Source organism: Strongylocentrotus purpuratus, unplaced genomic scaffold, assembly GCF_000002235.5.
Source record: "Strongylocentrotus purpuratus isolate Spur 01 unplaced genomic scaffold, Spur_5.0 spur5_contig_810, whole genome shotgun sequence".
Lineage (NCBI taxonomy): Eukaryota > Metazoa > Echinodermata > Echinoidea > Camarodonta > Strongylocentrotidae > Strongylocentrotus > Strongylocentrotus purpuratus.
The window spans coordinates 955,278-973,597 of NW_022145514.1; the positions used below are offsets into that span (position 1 = coordinate 955,278).

Genomic DNA, 18,320 nt, shown 5'->3' on the forward strand with positions numbered 1-18,320 from the left:
ATTTTGCAGTGACAGTTTCAATCCCCGAATACATGTATCCAATGACCTGGCTACCATATTCCCAATGGCATAATTTAAGGAAAGTGTCCTTCCTTTATCTTTTTATTTACACTAGCCCTAGTACAAGATAGATTCCTAGACATCTAGCAAGTATTGATGATCTCTGTCAATTTCCTATAAAAGGCTGTACATCAAAGCTATTTTGTCCCATTCGCTACCGACCATATCTAAGATTTCAGTATGTCTGATGACTAGCTAGCACATACATGTAGCCTTGGGTACTTGTGATGAATCGGACAAAACCTTGAAACATGTTCACAATACCATAATAATTTGTAATACATTGGACACACATTGGAATTTCCCACATATACAAGTGGTACAATACAATAACGAATTTTAGCAATATATTTGAATTTTCATTCCCACCCCCCCCCCCTCCCCCCTTAAAGGGAAAGTCTGCCCAGATATTAAATTGCTTTAATACTGACTGATGACTGAATAGATTTGTTTCATACAGGGGTTTATATAGGGTGAATGTATGATTGAAGGGGGGGGGGGGGGGGGGGACTCGCAAGATACGTCACAGATTCGCCAATTGTGTTTGATCGATCGCAGCTTCAACAATTAATAATTTATTATCTTTTATTGTTATTTGCTCATACTTTCACTAAACCGTTTAATTTTTTCTGCTTCTATTAAAGCCAATTTGACATCAGAATGGACTTCCCCTTAAAGGTCAAGTTCATGAACTGTCTTTCTCTCTCCTGGGTACACACTGGCAAACTCAGATCACTGTCTTGCCTCGGGCCGTTCACATCAAAGCTTGGATTCAAACAGGCCAGTCCATGTGGAGCCTCTGGCTGTGTCCACAGGAGAATTACGATGCCTTCAAGCCTTCCGTTTGGAATGTCAGAATCCATGACTTTCCAGTCATGTGCACTGTAAAAGCATTTACAAATTGTGTCCATCAGACTCTGCGACTCTTCCATTCCTCTTTGATAACCCAGCCAACTTTTATAACCGTTGCTGGTTTCTCACAGTAGATAGCAAGTTTATGTTCAGGTTTTAGCTTGAGCCAAATTCAGCTGTTCCAGTTCTCTGAAGGTTGAGCATCTCCTAAATGTTTTCTGCTCACATCATGATAAAATGTGTCTTGCAATGCACTGTAAAGACAATAGAAGATGGAAGATGAAATCTTTTAATAGTCAAATACAAGTAAAAGCATAATTTCTACCCAGTAAATTTGAGAGGGAATAACTAATTGCTGCCCTTCTGATACTTGCCAACTAGAATATTAGTGTCAGAAGTTGCTTACTAAAATGTAAGTGATCAGTTCTAAGTCTTAAATCTTTGGTCCTTCAACCCCCCTAACGTGGCTATCAAAGTTATTTACATTTGCACAAGGGTATATAAAAAAAGAAAGATCTTTGCTAAGATAAACTACATCATCCCCTTACAAATCCATTTGAAATATTTATAACAAAGGACATCCTTATTTGTCTAAAGGTCACTTCGCCCTACCAAGATGCCCATGTTTATATCTATGCTACTTACCGATGAAGTCTGATACAGGATCTTTGCCATCTTCATTGCGTAATGAGTCTGTGATGTCACTGTTCTCTATGACTGGTAGGAAGAGCTGTACAAAGTCTGATGTGTATGGAGGCGCTATCATGTCAAGAACCTAATTGGGAATGCAAGGGGAACAGAAAATATAACATATTGAATTTAAAATGATAATTCTTTCTATTTTTAATTTGTACATTTATTTATTTTTTTGTTGTTGGGGGAGGGGGGGGGGGGGGGCAGGGGGCATCTATAAATTCCAATTCTACCTAATTGGTAAGAAGATCTGGACAAAGTATGCTGTGTATGGTGGGATGCTGGTGTCCAAGACCTTTTAACAGTATATATAAACAATGAGACAGGGAAAATGGAGCAGTAAGAAGGTTGTTGAGATGGTTCCCGGATGTTCGTTCATTTGTGAATCATTTTATGGCCACACATATCCAACATCAGTCATAACCTTCCTTTTCCACAAAGTACACAATGTACATCACCCTGTAATTTCAAAATAATCAGCCTAAAATCATCTAAAAGTCTATGTACATTGCAAAGAGGCTCCATCAGCATGACATGGATTTTCCAGCCACCAAGTCCAGAAACTATTGTCTCTCTACCATTGTAGTCTGGTCATTCAAATACTTCACTAGAGATTCAAAAGGTCATGGATTCTAGTCACCCCCCCCCCCCCCCACCTTGTCTGGGGGATATAAGCACTCCACAAGTATCCAATATCATTATCTATCATTTCTTGTTTACCTCTGTAACAAAATGTCTAATGAGTGAGATATCAGTGTCTTGTTTCTCCACACACTTGGCAATGTACTTGATGACAGGTACCACAAAGCCTCTGCTAAGGAGATGAACCATGCGGTCCAAGATTGTCTTTTTCAGTTCCATCTGGAAAAAAAAAATCATTGAAAAAAAGAAATATCACATTCAAGTTCTATTCAGAATGATGAGTAAAAATGGAAATAACTTGTATAACAACTCAGAGCAGTGCAAGTTACAAAATTCTGATATACTTTTGAATGGTGTTTTTAACGTGAGTAAAATCACAAAGAACTAGATGGACCTTCGACTGCGCGCAGTCGAAAATGATGCCTCCGCCATGGAGCAATTTTGCAAACCAAAACAGAAGCGAGCTATTTTTGCATACAGTGTACATAATGAGTCCTGTGACCTTTGACCTTGGATCTCGTGACTCAAAAATCTAATCAGTTCATTGGCTCTGCAAGATACATACATAACCCAAGTTTGGCGGGAATCCATCCATGGGTTCTTGAGATAACTCGATCACGAGCTATTTTTGCATACATAATGAGCCCTATGACCTTTGACCTTGGATCTCGCGACCCCAAAATCTAATCAGTTCATTGGCTCTGCAAGATACATACATGACCCAAGTTTGGCGGGAATCCATCAATTGGTTCCTGAGATAACGGGATCACGAGAACGGGATGTACGGACGTACAGACGTGCAGACGTACGGACAGACAACCCGAAAACATAATGCCTCCGGCTACTTTGTAGCGGAGGCATAATGATGTGAATCAAATTACCGGTAAAGATTTATTAAAACTCCACATGGTACTATACGGCTGTATTTTATATTGCATATAGATATCATATCCTAATGTGATCTGCACTATACAAGAAAGAAAAAAATTAACAAATACATCTTAATTTTTTAAGTATTACAAATATATTGATGATACAACTATGAATGGAAACAAGATATAACTTAAAAAAAATAATGTTACAATACTGATATGAATAAAGTGATAATACTTCTATGTAGTGGGATAAAAATGGGATAAACATGGAAAAGGTAATCACCTGAACCATCACATCCAGTTCAGGACATGGTGCTGAAAACTGTCGCATGAGAACGTCAAGAACTTTGGAATGCAGTAATTGATGACAGTTCACAACCTAGTATGGATATAAAACATTTAAAAATTCTTATCATTTGAAAGAATATTGCTGCAATTTGCATGCGGGATGTGGGACACCCGTCTTCCTTGGTCGACAGAACTAATAAGGCCACTGATAAGGGGAGGGGTGTGGGAGGGGGGGGGGGTCTTGTTAACCTTCTTTCAGGCATACTTTTGTAGCTATGCTCTGTATTCAAATAATTTGTGCCATGATGCGACATGTCTAGCGATTTTTGTTATGCATCTTTATGTGATATCTGAAGTGTTTAATATAACTATTAATGAGCTGTAATATCATTTTAACTGGCGCCAGGATAAAACCCATATGAAGTTCAAGTGACTGAGAAGCACGGACACAGAACAACATTATCTGAGCAAACTTGACTATGAAAGCTTTTTAAATATTGGATTGAATAATGTAGAGGAGTGAAGTAAGATAATACTATGAACAATTTTGATTTTGTTTCAAAATAATCATGGAAACTCACCTGTGTGTTTACACTCAAAGAATGATAGTCATTAATGACCTTCAAAAGATAAGCCAAATATGGCTTTTTTTTCTTCTTTCTTCATATGCTTGAAGAAAATCTTAAACGACCTTGAATTGTTGGGAGTTCCATATGCTGTAGAATATAAAGCCTGAAATGGGGGAGGTGTTAGGGCCTGGAAATGGGCATCCCTCATATTGTAAATATTTTTAAAATGAGAGGACTTGGCAGAATGTTCAGTTAATGGACTGATGCTGAAAGTTACTTAAACAATCATTGCCTTACCTCATCAAGAAGTAGTAGATGTATGGGGGTGTGGTCTGTCAATCTCTGGAAGTATGTGGGGTCCTGGACCACGCAGTCTACCCAGTAGACTACACCCATGGCTATCACTGGGTACCTGTGGTAATAAACAATTAAATTCAATACGGTTCAGTTCAGTTCAGTTCAGTTTAGTTTAGTTCAGTTCAGTTCAGTTCAATTCAATTCAATTCAATTTATTTCAATTCGATTTGATTTTAATAGTACAGTTCAGTTCAGTTCAATTCAATTCAATTCAATTTGATTCAGTACAGTTCAGTTCAATACAGTTCAATTCATTTCAATTTGATTAGATTCACATTTATTTAAATAGAATCTACCTTTATGGATTATCTTCAATACACAAGTACATACAAAAAGTATTGAAATAGGTTGAAAGAATAATTGTGGAAAATCCATTAAGTATGCAAATATTCAATATACCATTACAAAATGCAAAGCAAAAATCAAATGAATTCTTGAAAATCCATTGATTGTACAAGAAGCCAAAACACAATTACAAAAGAAGAAGCACATTGTGTGGGATTATCATCAATGCACTAGAAATTACAAAAGAATAATTAAATTAGGTTAAAGTGAATAGTCCCATTCCATATCATCCCCCTTTTATTTCTCTTCCATTTGTAAGACTGTATATTACAATGTGTATGTCTGTTTCTCACTCATTCTGTCTTTATCACTCTCTGTTTGTATCTTTGACTTTCTTCCTCATCCTCCTCTAACCCAATACATTGATTATAAGCTGTAATGAGTTCTATCTATTTGTGGTCGAGTGGATACGTCGCCGGACTGTCGATCACAAGGTCCGCGGTTCGAGTCCCGCCGCCGCACTAATGTCCTTTGGCAAGATATTGATCTACATTTGCCACACTCCACCCAGGTGAAGTAAATGGGTACCCGGTAGGAATTTATTCCTTGAAATGCTAGAGCGCTATAATGGCAGCACAGCTAAAGCCGGGGTAATAATATCCAAGTTTTATGTCATGCGCAGTTGAGTATATACATATAGAAACTGCGCATTATAAATTTACAATTATTATTATTATTATTATTATTTGGCTTTCAGTACTACCCCCCCTCAACTAATCCCTCTATTCCTTATACATCACTGTTTGTCTCTCTATCTCTTTCTCTCTCCTTCTCTCTTCTTCCCTATGTTGTATTCAATCGGCTTCTCTCACACTTTATATACTTCTAATCCCACTCTCTATCTGTCTCTTCCTCTCTTCTCTTCCACGCTTCCTCATTCATATTTCCTCTCCATACCTGATACACTGATAGACCATAGTGAGTTTCATACTTAGTTCTGATTCTCCTTTTCGTGCCTGTGCCTTTTCTATCCATCCCCATTTCTTTCTTTCTTTCTTTCTTTCTCACCTCCTTCTCTTCCTCTCTTCTCTTCCACACTCCCTTATTAATATTTCTTCTCTATACCTGATACACTGATAGACCATAGTGAGTTCACTGCTGAGCTCTGATTCTCCTTTCTTGCCTGAGCTACAGATAGCATGCACCTTCTCGATGGCAATGTTGGTGGCCTTCAGCTCATCTTTTGTCACAGATGTTCTCTTACCCTGGAGTGATAGCAGGATTTAAGGCAGAATTATTTATTTGAATTGGAATAATCTTGTCTTCAGTAAGAGGGTATAAAATGTCCATATGTTGTTGAACTATTTAGGGCTTGCACCTCTTTAGTTGAATATTTTTTTCATTTCTCATTATCAATACAGTCATCTTTATTAGCATCATCACCAACGAGGTCATCATATCCTCCTCCACCTCATTCCTATATTAACATCATTATCATCACCAGAACCACTACAACATCATACCAGTCTCCACGTCTCAAGAGTGCAGGTAGCATGAGCCATTATTTCAATTAACATCCTCCTCCTCTTCCTTCCCATCAATCATCATCATCATCATCATCATCATCATCATCCTCGTCGTCATCACCATCAATCATCATCATCATCATCATCATCATCATCATCATCATCATCATATCGTCATCATCATCATCATCCTCCTCCTCGTAGTCGTCGTCTTCATCATCATCATCATCATCATCATCATCATCATCATCACCACCACCACCATCATCATCATCATCATCATCATCATCATCACCACCACCACCACCACCATCATCATCATCATCATCATCATCATCATCATCATCATCATCATCAAAATACTCCCCCTCCTTCTCCTCCTCCTCCTCCTCCTTGTACTTGCCATCATCATCATCATCATCATAACCGTCATCATCATCATCATCTTCATCATCATCATCATCATCATCATCATCAAAATACTACTCCTCCTCCTCCTCCTCCTCCTCCTCCTTGTACTCGCCATCATCATCATCATTATCATCATCAATATCCTACTTACCAGCCTCCATGTTTCATGAGCGCAGGTAGCATGGGCTAGGAGATAGGTATACTTGGGTCTGTGATCTGAGTTGATGGTAGCACCGGGCTTGAAGAGTGCCTCCATGAACAGGGAGAAGAACTGAGGGACCCTGATCAGCTCCACAGGGGGAGGGTCGGGATCACTGTACATCTTATACAGCTACATTGAGATAAGGATAAGAAAATTGAGATATTACATGATGATTTACACTGTTTCCCATAAAGTTGGAACAAAATTTTCTTACCTCTCTTCCTGAAATGATTGTAACAATGTGATATATTCTTGATAAATAGAGTTATGAGATGATTTAAACTTTAGCTATCCCCAATAAAAAAAAACATTGTAAAAATTATTTCATGAAGAAAGGTAAGACAAATTATTCCAACTTTATAGGCGGCAGTGTGTATTAAACAATTAATTCATAAATTTACTAAATTGCAGGTTCCAAGCACCTGTAGAGGCACAAATTACTGTCTTCCATGATAACAAGTACCACAGGGTCTGATTATCTAATCTGTAGGCTCTACATCGACCCTGGGCTTTCTCGAAGCTACAATGTATATACGTGTATCGGGAAGCTGAGCTCCACTTAACTCGCAACACAACACATTTTGTGATTGTATATTACTCTGGCTTCAGCAGTGCTACCATACATGGTGCTCCAGGTATTTGACCCATTTCTTCCTATCGCACACCCATTTCACACACCAGCGTTAAAAAAGTAATAAGTTTACATGTAGGTAAATCTCTTGCCATAAGTCATTATTACAACGGATGGAGTAATAACTAACTAACTTCATACTAACCCTAAGGCGACAGGCAAGAAAACATGTTTATTGGACATTGGGATAGCATCCAACCCCTTACCTGTCCCGAATCCAGGAGTGTTAAAGGGACACTGTCCAGGGGCGGCAATTTCTTTTCATGACTGGGGGGGACGAAATGTGAGGGATAAGGGAGCAGTGGCGTAATGAGCAAAAACGTTGGGGGGGGGGTGGGGGAGAAAAAAACCGCGTTACCACCACTCTCACATGTTACGCAGGCACTGGCAACGTTTTTTTCAAAGTTGGGAGGGGGTGCTAAGTATTTACGATCAGGTAGAGCAAAGCGAGCGAAGCAATGGAGTGTAAATTGCCGTGGGGTCCAGGGGCTAAGCCCTGATGGGGGTCAAGGGGCGGAGCCCCATGAAACTAAGGGGTTTTAGGCATCTAAATAAGGTTAGATGAGCATCAAGGGGGCGGAGCCCCCGGAAGCTCAGGGGTTTTAGGCATTAAATTAAGGTGAGATGAGCATCCATGGGGCAGAGCCCCTGGAAGTTCAGGGGTTTTAGGCATTTGATTACAGTCAGAGTAGCATATTTTGATACCCTATTTGTGACTTGCACTGACATGCAGGTCACTAATTGGAGTGGGGTACAGGGGGCGGAGCCTCCAGAAGCTCAGGGGTTTTAGGCATTTAATTACGATCAGATGAGCATCCAGGGACTGCCTTAGGGCATTGGTGGGGTCCAGGAGGCAGAGCCCCCGGAAGCTCAGGGAAAAATGCCATTTCAGCAACATTTGTAAATCACTGGTATCGAATTAGAAATAAACCATGTTTAATTTTTAAATCAATACGCAAGTGCGAGGGAGCATAGTGAATGAGAGGGGTGAAGGTGACGGAAGTGACTATCCTCTCACAGGTTTTGAAGTTTTGGTTGTATTAAAAAACTACATTCCTTAGCAAAACTATAGCATAAAAACAAGCAATATAATTTTTTCACACTTCACTTTTCTCGGTATTTACTTATACACAATTTGAAGGATATTATGCGAGGGAGCGTAGCTGCTGAGTGAGAACATTTTTGCATTTTTATTTGTCTAAACGCTACACTCTTTGGCCCTCCAGAGCCTAAAAGTGTCTTGCAATCTTTAGTCAGTATTTGCTATACATTTTTTTTTGCACTTTTTTCAAATTTTGAGGGGGGGACGTGTCCCCCCCCCCCCCCCCCCCCCCCGTCCCCCCCGGGATCGTCGCCCCTGACACTGTCAGACCTGCCAAGTTTTCCAAACTGCACTGTTCCCTTCACGACCCTATAACAATCGGAAAACATCACAGACGTTACAGCTCATTCAATATATACTCCAGAACCGATTATCAGAGTGAACTAGGGGAGGGTAGACTACGTACCACTGACATATCCGCTGGGTTAAGGGCTTTGCGAGAGATCATGGAGACCAGTGCTTGGCAGGCTCGAGGGTAAGCAGTAGCACCGCTGACCGCTAGGCTGATTTGTGTTACACCTTCACCCCTGTCAGCAACAAAACAAATTGACATTTATTACACAGTAGATCTAGACTTCATTACTTTTCACATGTCTTTATTTAATTCTATCCAAAAACCTCGACTACAGACAAATTTCTTTTGCTATTCACACATGTGTGTATTTCTAGTACTCATCTCTCACCAAGCTAATGGAACACTGTTTGTATACTACGTTATGGCAAATAAAATGATTTTCAATCCTTGTAACATGAAACTAAAAGTCACTCGTTTATTCATTACTACCACTGCACATACCTGTTTTTATTTGAGAGCTCTTTCATCTCACCCAGAAAGTAGCTCCAAACTGAATCAGCTCTTACCAGTGTCATTCAATAATACCTCGCTATCCTATTCGATGTTATTCCACTTTGGTACAATAGAATAGAAGTTTGTCATAGAGAACAAATGTTGATATGTCCTATCGTTCAATAACCCACTGTTCTACAATCCGCTAACAATGAAATCGTCCATACCAAAGCACTGTGCATAACAAGAATTCTCAGGAGCTTTTACTATAAAAACAACTTAAAGGGGATTAGACCACCCATGAAGGTCACCTACAGGTGGCTATCTTATCAACTCAGCTCTCAATTAACATAAGAAAAAGAGGATCATCAGGGACCAATGGTCACCGATTAGGCATTGTTTTCTATATAGAGGGAGCAAGTAGCTACAAGTAGTACAGTGGGCCTTTAAAACTAATCCTAAACACACCTCTGATATCCGACGGATTGGACTTCTTGACATAATCTCCTGATGATGGACTCTCCCCCATCTTGCCTGGCAAGTAGCTGCATCATCACCTCAGCGTACAGGAATGTATGCTGACCATGGCATACCATTTTCTGCAGGAGGAAGGAGTAAGGTAGAAGAAGGGGATGATATTGCCCCCCAAAAAACAATACATGCCAATGAGATATGTGTCCCTCCCCATCACATACAAATAATGATGATCGATTGAAAGGGTATTATCTTGTTTGGAACTAGAAGGGGATTAACTCTGTGTGAAATGATATGAGGTAATACACTTTTGGCCCCAAACAGGAAATACAGGTGATGTTCATTCAGGATTTTACTTGTAACATTAACATTGCTGTAGCATTCTGTATAAAAGAGGGTCCACACTACACCGGAGATGTGAGTTGGTCTAGCGGTAATATCCGTGATACGGTCAGCTCTCGCTCTCTTCGCCTATAATCTGACTCAGGCGGACGCCTGTTCGAGACCGAGTAACGTCTTTCGGATGGTGACGTTAAAGGTCTGTCACCAGATGTAATAATCATATCTGATTGATACATGTCTGTGAAACCCCAATTACACAAACACAACACACACCCGGCTCTCAACTTCTAATACTTGTGTTTGAATACTCCACAATGTAGCAAACTTGATAATAACCACTGAACATGACATGTATTACCTCACGTTCAGTTCATTATAATAATATCATAATATATCAACCCTACAGTAGTTTCTAATCATTTTGAGCTAAGTATATAAGTGGCCCTTCAAATGATGTATTATTCTTAAAACATAAAGACTTACACTGAATTCTGGTAGATGCTTAACGATGGCCTCCTCCCCTCCCTCTAGGAGTTTATTGATGGATGTCTGGAGGACTTTGGAGAAGACTCCAATCTCATGGCAAGCTGTGGTAACAACCCCAATCTCACCTTGGAAACCAGCATCAGATATAAGCTGTAGAGAAAACAAGTGGAAGGTGCTTAACCTGTTAACTGCTGAATTATCTAATTCCCATAGGCTTGATACAGAGATCAATCGGTTCCAGTAGGCAAGGGGTTAACTTTATGAAGATTTAGCAACTATTCTAGGCTGGTTCATCGACACTAAATTATGTGCACCCAGTGTATAAAGACTGTACAATGAAGACAATAATACTATTGTCATGTACAGGTTTTTATGATACATGAGACACACACTTCAGTCGACAAAAAAATTGTTGTCTTCACAGACAGGTGGTCACCGAAGACGTTTAGACTGTAAAAGCAAGGGGTGGATGTTTGCATCTTACTGATCATCATCATCATTGTCAGTCCATCGTTAACAGTGCTGACATGATATGGTATACCCTTTGGTGTTTTATTGAATGGCTCCACAGTCCAATTCTGTTGGCACTGCAGAACCCACACACATCGCAAGCATAAGGTTTGTCAATACATTCAGGACAGCAGATTTCTGCAGCATGCTTGGCTTGGGAGCTCTATTGCTCTCAGCAGCTTGACAGAGCTCTGTTCCTGCCTTATTGGCTGCTGTAGCAACAAGTTGCCCCCATCATGTGCTACTACATCACCTGTTATTAAACTATGCTTCTCTACCTTTGTAAGGCGAGTGTTAAAGAACCTGTCTAGAAGGGTCATCAGTCTACAGGGGCCACAATTTGTGTAGCCCTTTCAGTGATCTTTGATAGACTGATTTGAGTGTTTAGGCCTGTCTTCATCAGATCGAGATTGCCTAATAGCCCGCTATTTCTGACTTGGAAAATCGCGTCTTCATCAGCTCAAGATATTTTTTCTCAGCGGTCGCGCACAGTGTGAGTCTGTGGGCTGGTAAAGATGCACTGGACAAATGGCGGGATATTTTGCAAACTAGCCCAAGCTATCTTGGGATGATTATCTCGACCAAATATCCCGCTAATTACAACTTTGGGTTGATGAAGACGCAAATTAACTGGATAATTTGCGATTTGGATATTTGGCAATCTCAAGCTGATGAAGACAGGCCTAATGTGACTATGAAGTGGTCAATATCTCACCTTGATAGTAAAGTTCAACATGAGGCAGTCTGGGTAAGATTCAGCCAGCTGATAGAACAGCGCCCTCCACGTCCGGTGCTGAATCATAGCTTCTAACCATGCTGGAGTCTGAGCAAGGAAAAGAGAGACAGACAAAGAATATTTACAGGTCCATCCATTAATCTGGATTTTGTCACATATTAAACTGAACTTCATGGCTGTACTTCTGGCAGAAGGGCATGAACTTAGAAAGTGAATTCCTAAGACACTAAAATAGTAGGAGCGCCCCTGCTAATGCCCTTCTGTCGGTCTCACGATCAATTACCCATATCTGTTGCAATTTATCTAATAGATTGTTAAAGGTAAATCACCATGTTAACAATAAAAGAATTTAAACTACACAAAACAAATTGATGTAGATATTGAATTCAGATGACAAATATTTTGATAGTATAACTTTGGGGTATTATGAATTCCGTTATTTTTAATAAACAACACATATGGTGTTGATTTTTATTTTGTTACTGCCTTCAGATTTAGGACTTATCTGAAATGGTTAGAACTTGAAATACACAAATACATAGTGTAACCCAAGTTTTGAAGGAGAAAACTAAATCACCCATCTCCCACCAATCTATCAGGAGTCTGCCATACTCACCCCTCCTTCTTCACTGAAGATGGTGTCGGCTTTCTTAGGATCAAAGTGCTTCACGATCAGCACTTTGAGATGGTCCTCCACCATTTGTTGTACTTCTGTTGGGTTTACACCTAAACAAAAACAAAGGTTTCATTAAGGACTGGTCAACGGTGCATTAAACTAAACAACAAAAAACAAGTTAACTACACTCTGCAAAAAAAGAAAGTGAATACTCTTTATTGTTCAAAATGTTGATATAAAGCGCCAATAAAATGTAAATCTTAAAAAATTAATACTCTACCAAGTACCAACATCAACTAGATCAGGTTTGATCACTTTACTATTAGATGGTCTGATTAAGAAAATTGCAAAAATAGAGCAAGCAGACATGTTGAACGTGTTCAAAAAGTCTGGATATGATTCTGAACTAGCATCAAATAAACATGGTTCTAATCACCATATGAACACGTCATTCTGACATTCATTTTATGTAAATCAATACTAGTGATGAGGTACATTGCCTTTAACGTATAAGTATAACTATAAGCAAGATCATAATCTTCTATATTCACTATATGGTCAATGCCATTCTAACATATACCTTGAATCTCTAAGCAATTATACTCTGCATATGAGAATCACTGCTCCACCAGAGCGCCACTTCCAATGCATGTTTAATCAAGCTACGTACCCTACACCCATCTCATACAGCATATATATATATACACACACTCCCACACATAGGAGAGATTGTAAGTGTAACCTTCATCATCTCGCTTTCTTTGTCTTCCAAATTCTAAGAGAGAAACTTTTAGAAAACTCAATTTTCTCACCAACTTCAGTTTTAATCATACAATAACTAAGATGAACTACTAACTTGCGATATAAAGAGAGTATATTCTTACCAAATTTGGGCCTGTTGTAGCTGTACAATAAATTTGAACACACTCTTTCTAAGACTTCTGCAACTTAACAACTTCACTGTAGTAGTTCACTTGAACACTGAACACTGAGTAGGCTTACAGTTGCACCATGTGAGAGAGGGGAAGGATTGGGGAGTCCTGAAAAGGACTGTTTGTAATCTTTCTTTCTTAAGAGTGTGTGAATAGTCCTGAAAAGGACTGCTTGTAATCTTTCCTGAGCTTATAGTTCTAAAGAGATCTAAAGAGAACTATCGCGCTGGTTGGAGAGGATGGGTAGTAGGAGTGGCTAGGGGAGAGGGGGGACTCTATTTTCATTAGATAACCAACAAAGGAGGGTCTAATACCTTGACATTGGCACTGTGGTAGTCTATAAATTGTTGTTGTTGTTTAGGTTATAGGCGTTTATCATTCAGAAGTGAATATTTACAATAGACCTTATTCAACAAAATGTTGTAACAATCCATACTACACTGCTGTATTGACAAACAGTATGATTCCAATATTATCTTAAATAGGAGTAATTTAATTATATTTTGATATATAAAAGATAAATTTAACTTTATATTAACTATTTATTTGTTTATATCTATCATAATGTCCACATTTTTGTTGTTGCTAAGTGTATATATATACATATGTACACGTCACTAGCACCTGGAAACAGTTCTCCGCCATTTGTTAACCTCTGTCTGTGGGGTTAGTACATTTAAATATGAATATATTATACCAAATTTTCAACATTTGTGTTCACCTGTAAATATGAAGTTTGTATAGAGTATTATGGTATACTACGCTAACTATCAGCTCCTAGAAATGATGCTTCTGCCATATGTTGTACCTGAGTGCAATCATGAATATTACCATGAGCAGTTAAAGCTAAACTTGAGTTCTGGTAATGCGATTGCATTGTGAAAAAAAAGGTGTGGAATGGATCAGAAAAGTTGATCATATAGCATGTAAGTAATGGTGTGTAATGCAAGGTTCTGGAGTCATCAAAATCATCAGAAATTTGGCAGAGTCTTGGTAAAGTAACAATCACTTACACAGAAAGATGTATATGGGACAACACACATGGTGTCAGGGCTAGTACTACCCTGATTTCCTTATCTTTCTATGCTCATTACTCAGCCAGTATACATTTTCTTCCAAAATTGTTTGGCACATGACATTTATTTGTAATCTTGAACATTCAGTGTAAGGATCGTTAAATTCTGTGAAAATTCATTTTCTTTTTTTACCAGAACTCAAGTTTATCTTTAAGATTATTGGTCAATACATGCGGGTCAATCTTGTCCAAAGCGGCAAGTCTTGTAGAGTAGTAACCTGTAAAAGCAATGAGATTTATCCAGGAGTTTTCACCTACCTGTGAATATAAGCCACTCTGCCAGGAGATTTACAGTCTGAGCGACAGCCGTGTAGTGCTCTGATAATAACACCACAACCTGTTCCGGGCCCCCACCTGCCTTGAAATACCTGCATTGATAAACAGAAGTAACCAAGAAAGAAGAAATGTAGAACTTGTCCATGTCTGTTGCGCCTTTACTTGCAGGAGGGTATTTTAATGTGGATATAAATAAAGGTATCACCAAAGGGTACGACACACAGGCTAATTTCCAGAAGTGTTGTGGAATAGAACAGGGCCCCCAAGTTTAACAGTATTTTAACTACTGATGGGGCTACCCTGTTGAAATAAAACTAAATAAGATAGAAAATCCTCTTTGAGCCCAAACAGTGAGTGGCTACAGCCCCTTGCAGTTTTTGACGTAGATCAGCTAAAGTCAGGACCCTACAATATGCTTCAATTACCAAATATTCTTTATAAGTTTATTTACAAGATAATATATAAAGAGAGACTTGAGAGAGTTTTATTTCTATTATCATGTAGGCTGTAGATTGAGTGTGTCCAACTCCAAACATGTACTGTTCTTTTGAATATTTGTTATTGTTTTTCCCCGTGTTGTTGTTGTTGTTGTTTTTTTTCACCTCACCATCTAACATTCACAGATTCATTTTTTTCTGTCTCGGAATGTTCTTGAGCTTTTCCTTCATAGACTATTTTCCATCTTACTAATGGCTTAACAAGGTTTGTAGAACCCAAGTTGTAGAGTTAGCGAGACATGTTCACATCCATTCACCTCTTGAGATCTTTGAAGACTCCAGGCTCCATGATGTAATCCGTACTGGCGAAGGCTTCCAAGCATTCTTTGGTGATCTCTTCATTCTCTTTGTATCTATCAGGGTCTTCATCTTCTTCTCCTTCCTCATCCTCATCCGCAGCAGTTTCCTGAAAAAAAGTGGGACAATACAATGACATCATCATCAGACAAGCAAAATATATATTCCCAGACTTTAGAGTGATCTGAAAGAAACTGGGCGACTGGAGTAGAGAGAATGTACGTTAAAATTGACTCTTCAAAGATGTGTATTAATCACGTTTGATGTCACTATCCAAAATTACAAAAATATGTGGCTTATTTTAGAACAGGGGACCATCTGTTTCAGTTTGTAGGTGACGAAGGAGCTGACCGAGCGAATATAACGCTAGACAAAGACATTCCGTAAGTCAAAGCAGATCGGGAGCCAAATATCTGAAATGGTGTTTAACAAAGATCCTAAGTCGAACTTAACTCTAAGTTGGACTTAAAGGGATAGTTGAGTTCTGTTTTCAGACCGCAAATGCCTTAAAAGTGCATGGTTATTGCTCTTATTCTTATCTTTGACATTTCTACTGCCCTTTTAGAACCTAAAATTGCTATGAAAGTAATTTTAGACCCCAAAATGTGTGAAATTTAGCCAATACAATCATACTAATTTAGCTCCACTTTAAAAAAAATACGGTAATTAAAAATAACAATACATGGGCCGGCTGGTTGTGCGTAATATAACCAACACGAAAATGCCAACTAAAAAGCCAACATCGGCATTGGCTGAGATGCAAAGTAAAAGGTGCTATTTCGTTTTTTTCAACGGCTTTTTCAAATTATCTAATATTTGTGGTGGTACACAAGTATTAGAAATCGTTATATTTATGGATATTTCAGCCGTCTCTGAACGATTTTGATCAAACAAAGATGATTTTGTCATTTAAATTGTATGTTCTTTCAAATATGACACTCAGTTTTTCATTATCTCACAAACAATATTTTGTGTAGCGCCGCTCTGCAACAGAACTCAACTATCCCTTTAAACATTATGGAAAGCCATTTGCTGCCTAAAAATAAAATATATTCAATATTGTTGGTCTAAGAGCAGAGGCAAAACATGCGGGCCGCCATCTTGGATTATAATGCATACCTACATAATCCAAGATCCAATCTCATGTTTTGCCTCTGCTCTTAGACCAATATTATTAATTTCAAAGTCATGAAAAGGCACTAAATATCAACAAACATGGTCTACAACAACTCTAAATGACAAAATAATCCCAGCCATGAATTTTTTTTAAGCATTTGATAGCCAAAAACTTGAAATTTTTTTGTCATTAAAAAAAAAAAAAAAAAAAAAAAAAAAAAAAAAAATCGGCTGATTTTTTTTGTCGATGTTCCGATCCGATACCGATCAAAGGTGCGAGGGTGTCGCTCCGATCTTCCGATCCGATCAGAGCCCCAACTTACAGGGTTAGTATCTCCACGCCAGAGGTACATGTCAAATTTTGGATAGACTTCTGAACTAGCGCCGGGCCATTTTTTGAAGATGGCCACCGGCATTTATGTTTTTATTGATTTTTTAAATCAGAAAAAGTTCAAAAAGATCATTTAGCAGTATGTTTTTCATGTGTTTTCATTTTTTTTTTTGAAGAAAAAAGCAGGCGGTCACTCTCGAGCTCTCATAGCATAGATTAGTTGTACACAAGTGCTACCCATGTCAATCAAAAATGAATCAACATGAACATCAACATCAACAGTATACGGAAAGTTAGTCCTGTTGGTCTTACGGTCGCAACCTCTGAAATGGACCCTAAATATTTAATAATGGCGTATAGGACCTTTTCTAAAATGACCCTTTTAAAAAAAAACATTGAAACCTGCAAGTGTGAACTGGAAAAAGTACTTTTTTGGTTTTTGTGCGGAAAACGTCGACGATGTCAAACATGTGAATCTGAAGTGAAAAGGTACCCTTTTTGGGTGTTTCGTTTACCCGTACTGGATGCGGGTGCAGAACCGCTGCACAAAATACAAGTGCATAAAGACTCTAGTCTAGTCTACATACCTATGTTGTTGCGGGCGGGTGCCCGCCTGTGCTGTGTGAATTAGTTATCTACCGTGATGTCTCAGATCCTCATTATCATGACATGTAGATCTAGATAACTTCACACAGTCGCGTGCCCGTCTGCAATTACCAACCATCGGTATGCACTTGTATTTTGTGCAGCGGTTTGCCTTGAACCCTGAGAAAAAGTGTATAATAATCAATGTTTTTCTGAAAAATAGGTCTAGATCTAGACTACTCCAAAAATAACAAGAAAATTGTCACGAAACAGTAAATAAAATAAAGTAGATCTAGATCTAGACCTAACATAACAAATTTTAACTCATGATCTTTACTTGGACATTTCATGAATATTTACTTAATTTTGGGTATATTTTAGTAGGGTCAAATTTTGGATAGGTTTCTGAACAAGCGCCGACCACCCACCTGGGGGTATTACCCACTGCCGCTATGCCGCTGGCTGGCCCGCGGCAAACGCCGACAAAGTGGACGTGGGATGGGAGTTATTGTATTACTATTAAACAAAACTAGACTATACGTACAGCTTGATCGTAGTTCCAGTCAATATCTCCATATTCATCTTCATCCATTTGAAGTGACGAATGTTTAAACAGACCGATGAAGTATGTCAAAAAAACTTAAGAGTAATCTTTGTATTCGACAGGGACAAGAATTACACGACCATGGGCGCTGCCATCTTTGTTGTGTTGAATGACCAATCAATGTGCTTGTAACTTTCACACGACAAGAGGTAGACTTGAGCTG

The 18,320-nt window shown here is 38.8% G+C and overlaps 1 protein-coding gene across 2 annotated transcripts; it reads right to left on the bottom strand.

Moving 5' to 3' along the window:
• Nucleotides 1-275: 275 nt before the first annotated feature.
• LOC115918425 (negative elongation factor D-like) lies at nucleotides 276-18,263 on the bottom strand. Of its 2 annotated transcripts, XM_030977921.1 has the most exons (15): nucleotides 18,098-18,263; nucleotides 15,482-15,630; nucleotides 14,710-14,819; nucleotides 12,445-12,554; nucleotides 11,808-11,915; nucleotides 10,580-10,732; nucleotides 9,749-9,879; nucleotides 8,900-9,020; nucleotides 6,710-6,889; nucleotides 5,747-5,886; nucleotides 4,277-4,391; nucleotides 3,406-3,501; nucleotides 2,326-2,466; nucleotides 1,558-1,687; nucleotides 276-1,166 (listed from the first exon to the last, which is right to left on the bottom strand). In XM_030977921.1, the coding sequence occupies exons 1-15, from the start codon at nucleotides 18,143-18,145 to the stop codon at nucleotides 1,135-1,137; spliced, it is 1,764 nt and encodes a 587-aa protein (XP_030833781.1). In that variant the 5' UTR covers nucleotides 18,146-18,263; the 3' UTR covers nucleotides 276-1,134. The 2 variants fall into 2 exon arrangements, with proteins under 2 accessions (XP_030833781.1, XP_030833790.1); XM_030977930.1 differs by lacking the exons at nucleotides 14,710-14,819; nucleotides 15,482-15,630; nucleotides 18,098-18,263 and adding an exon at nucleotides 13,329-13,430.
• Between the last annotated feature and the right edge of the window lie 57 nt (nucleotides 18,264-18,320).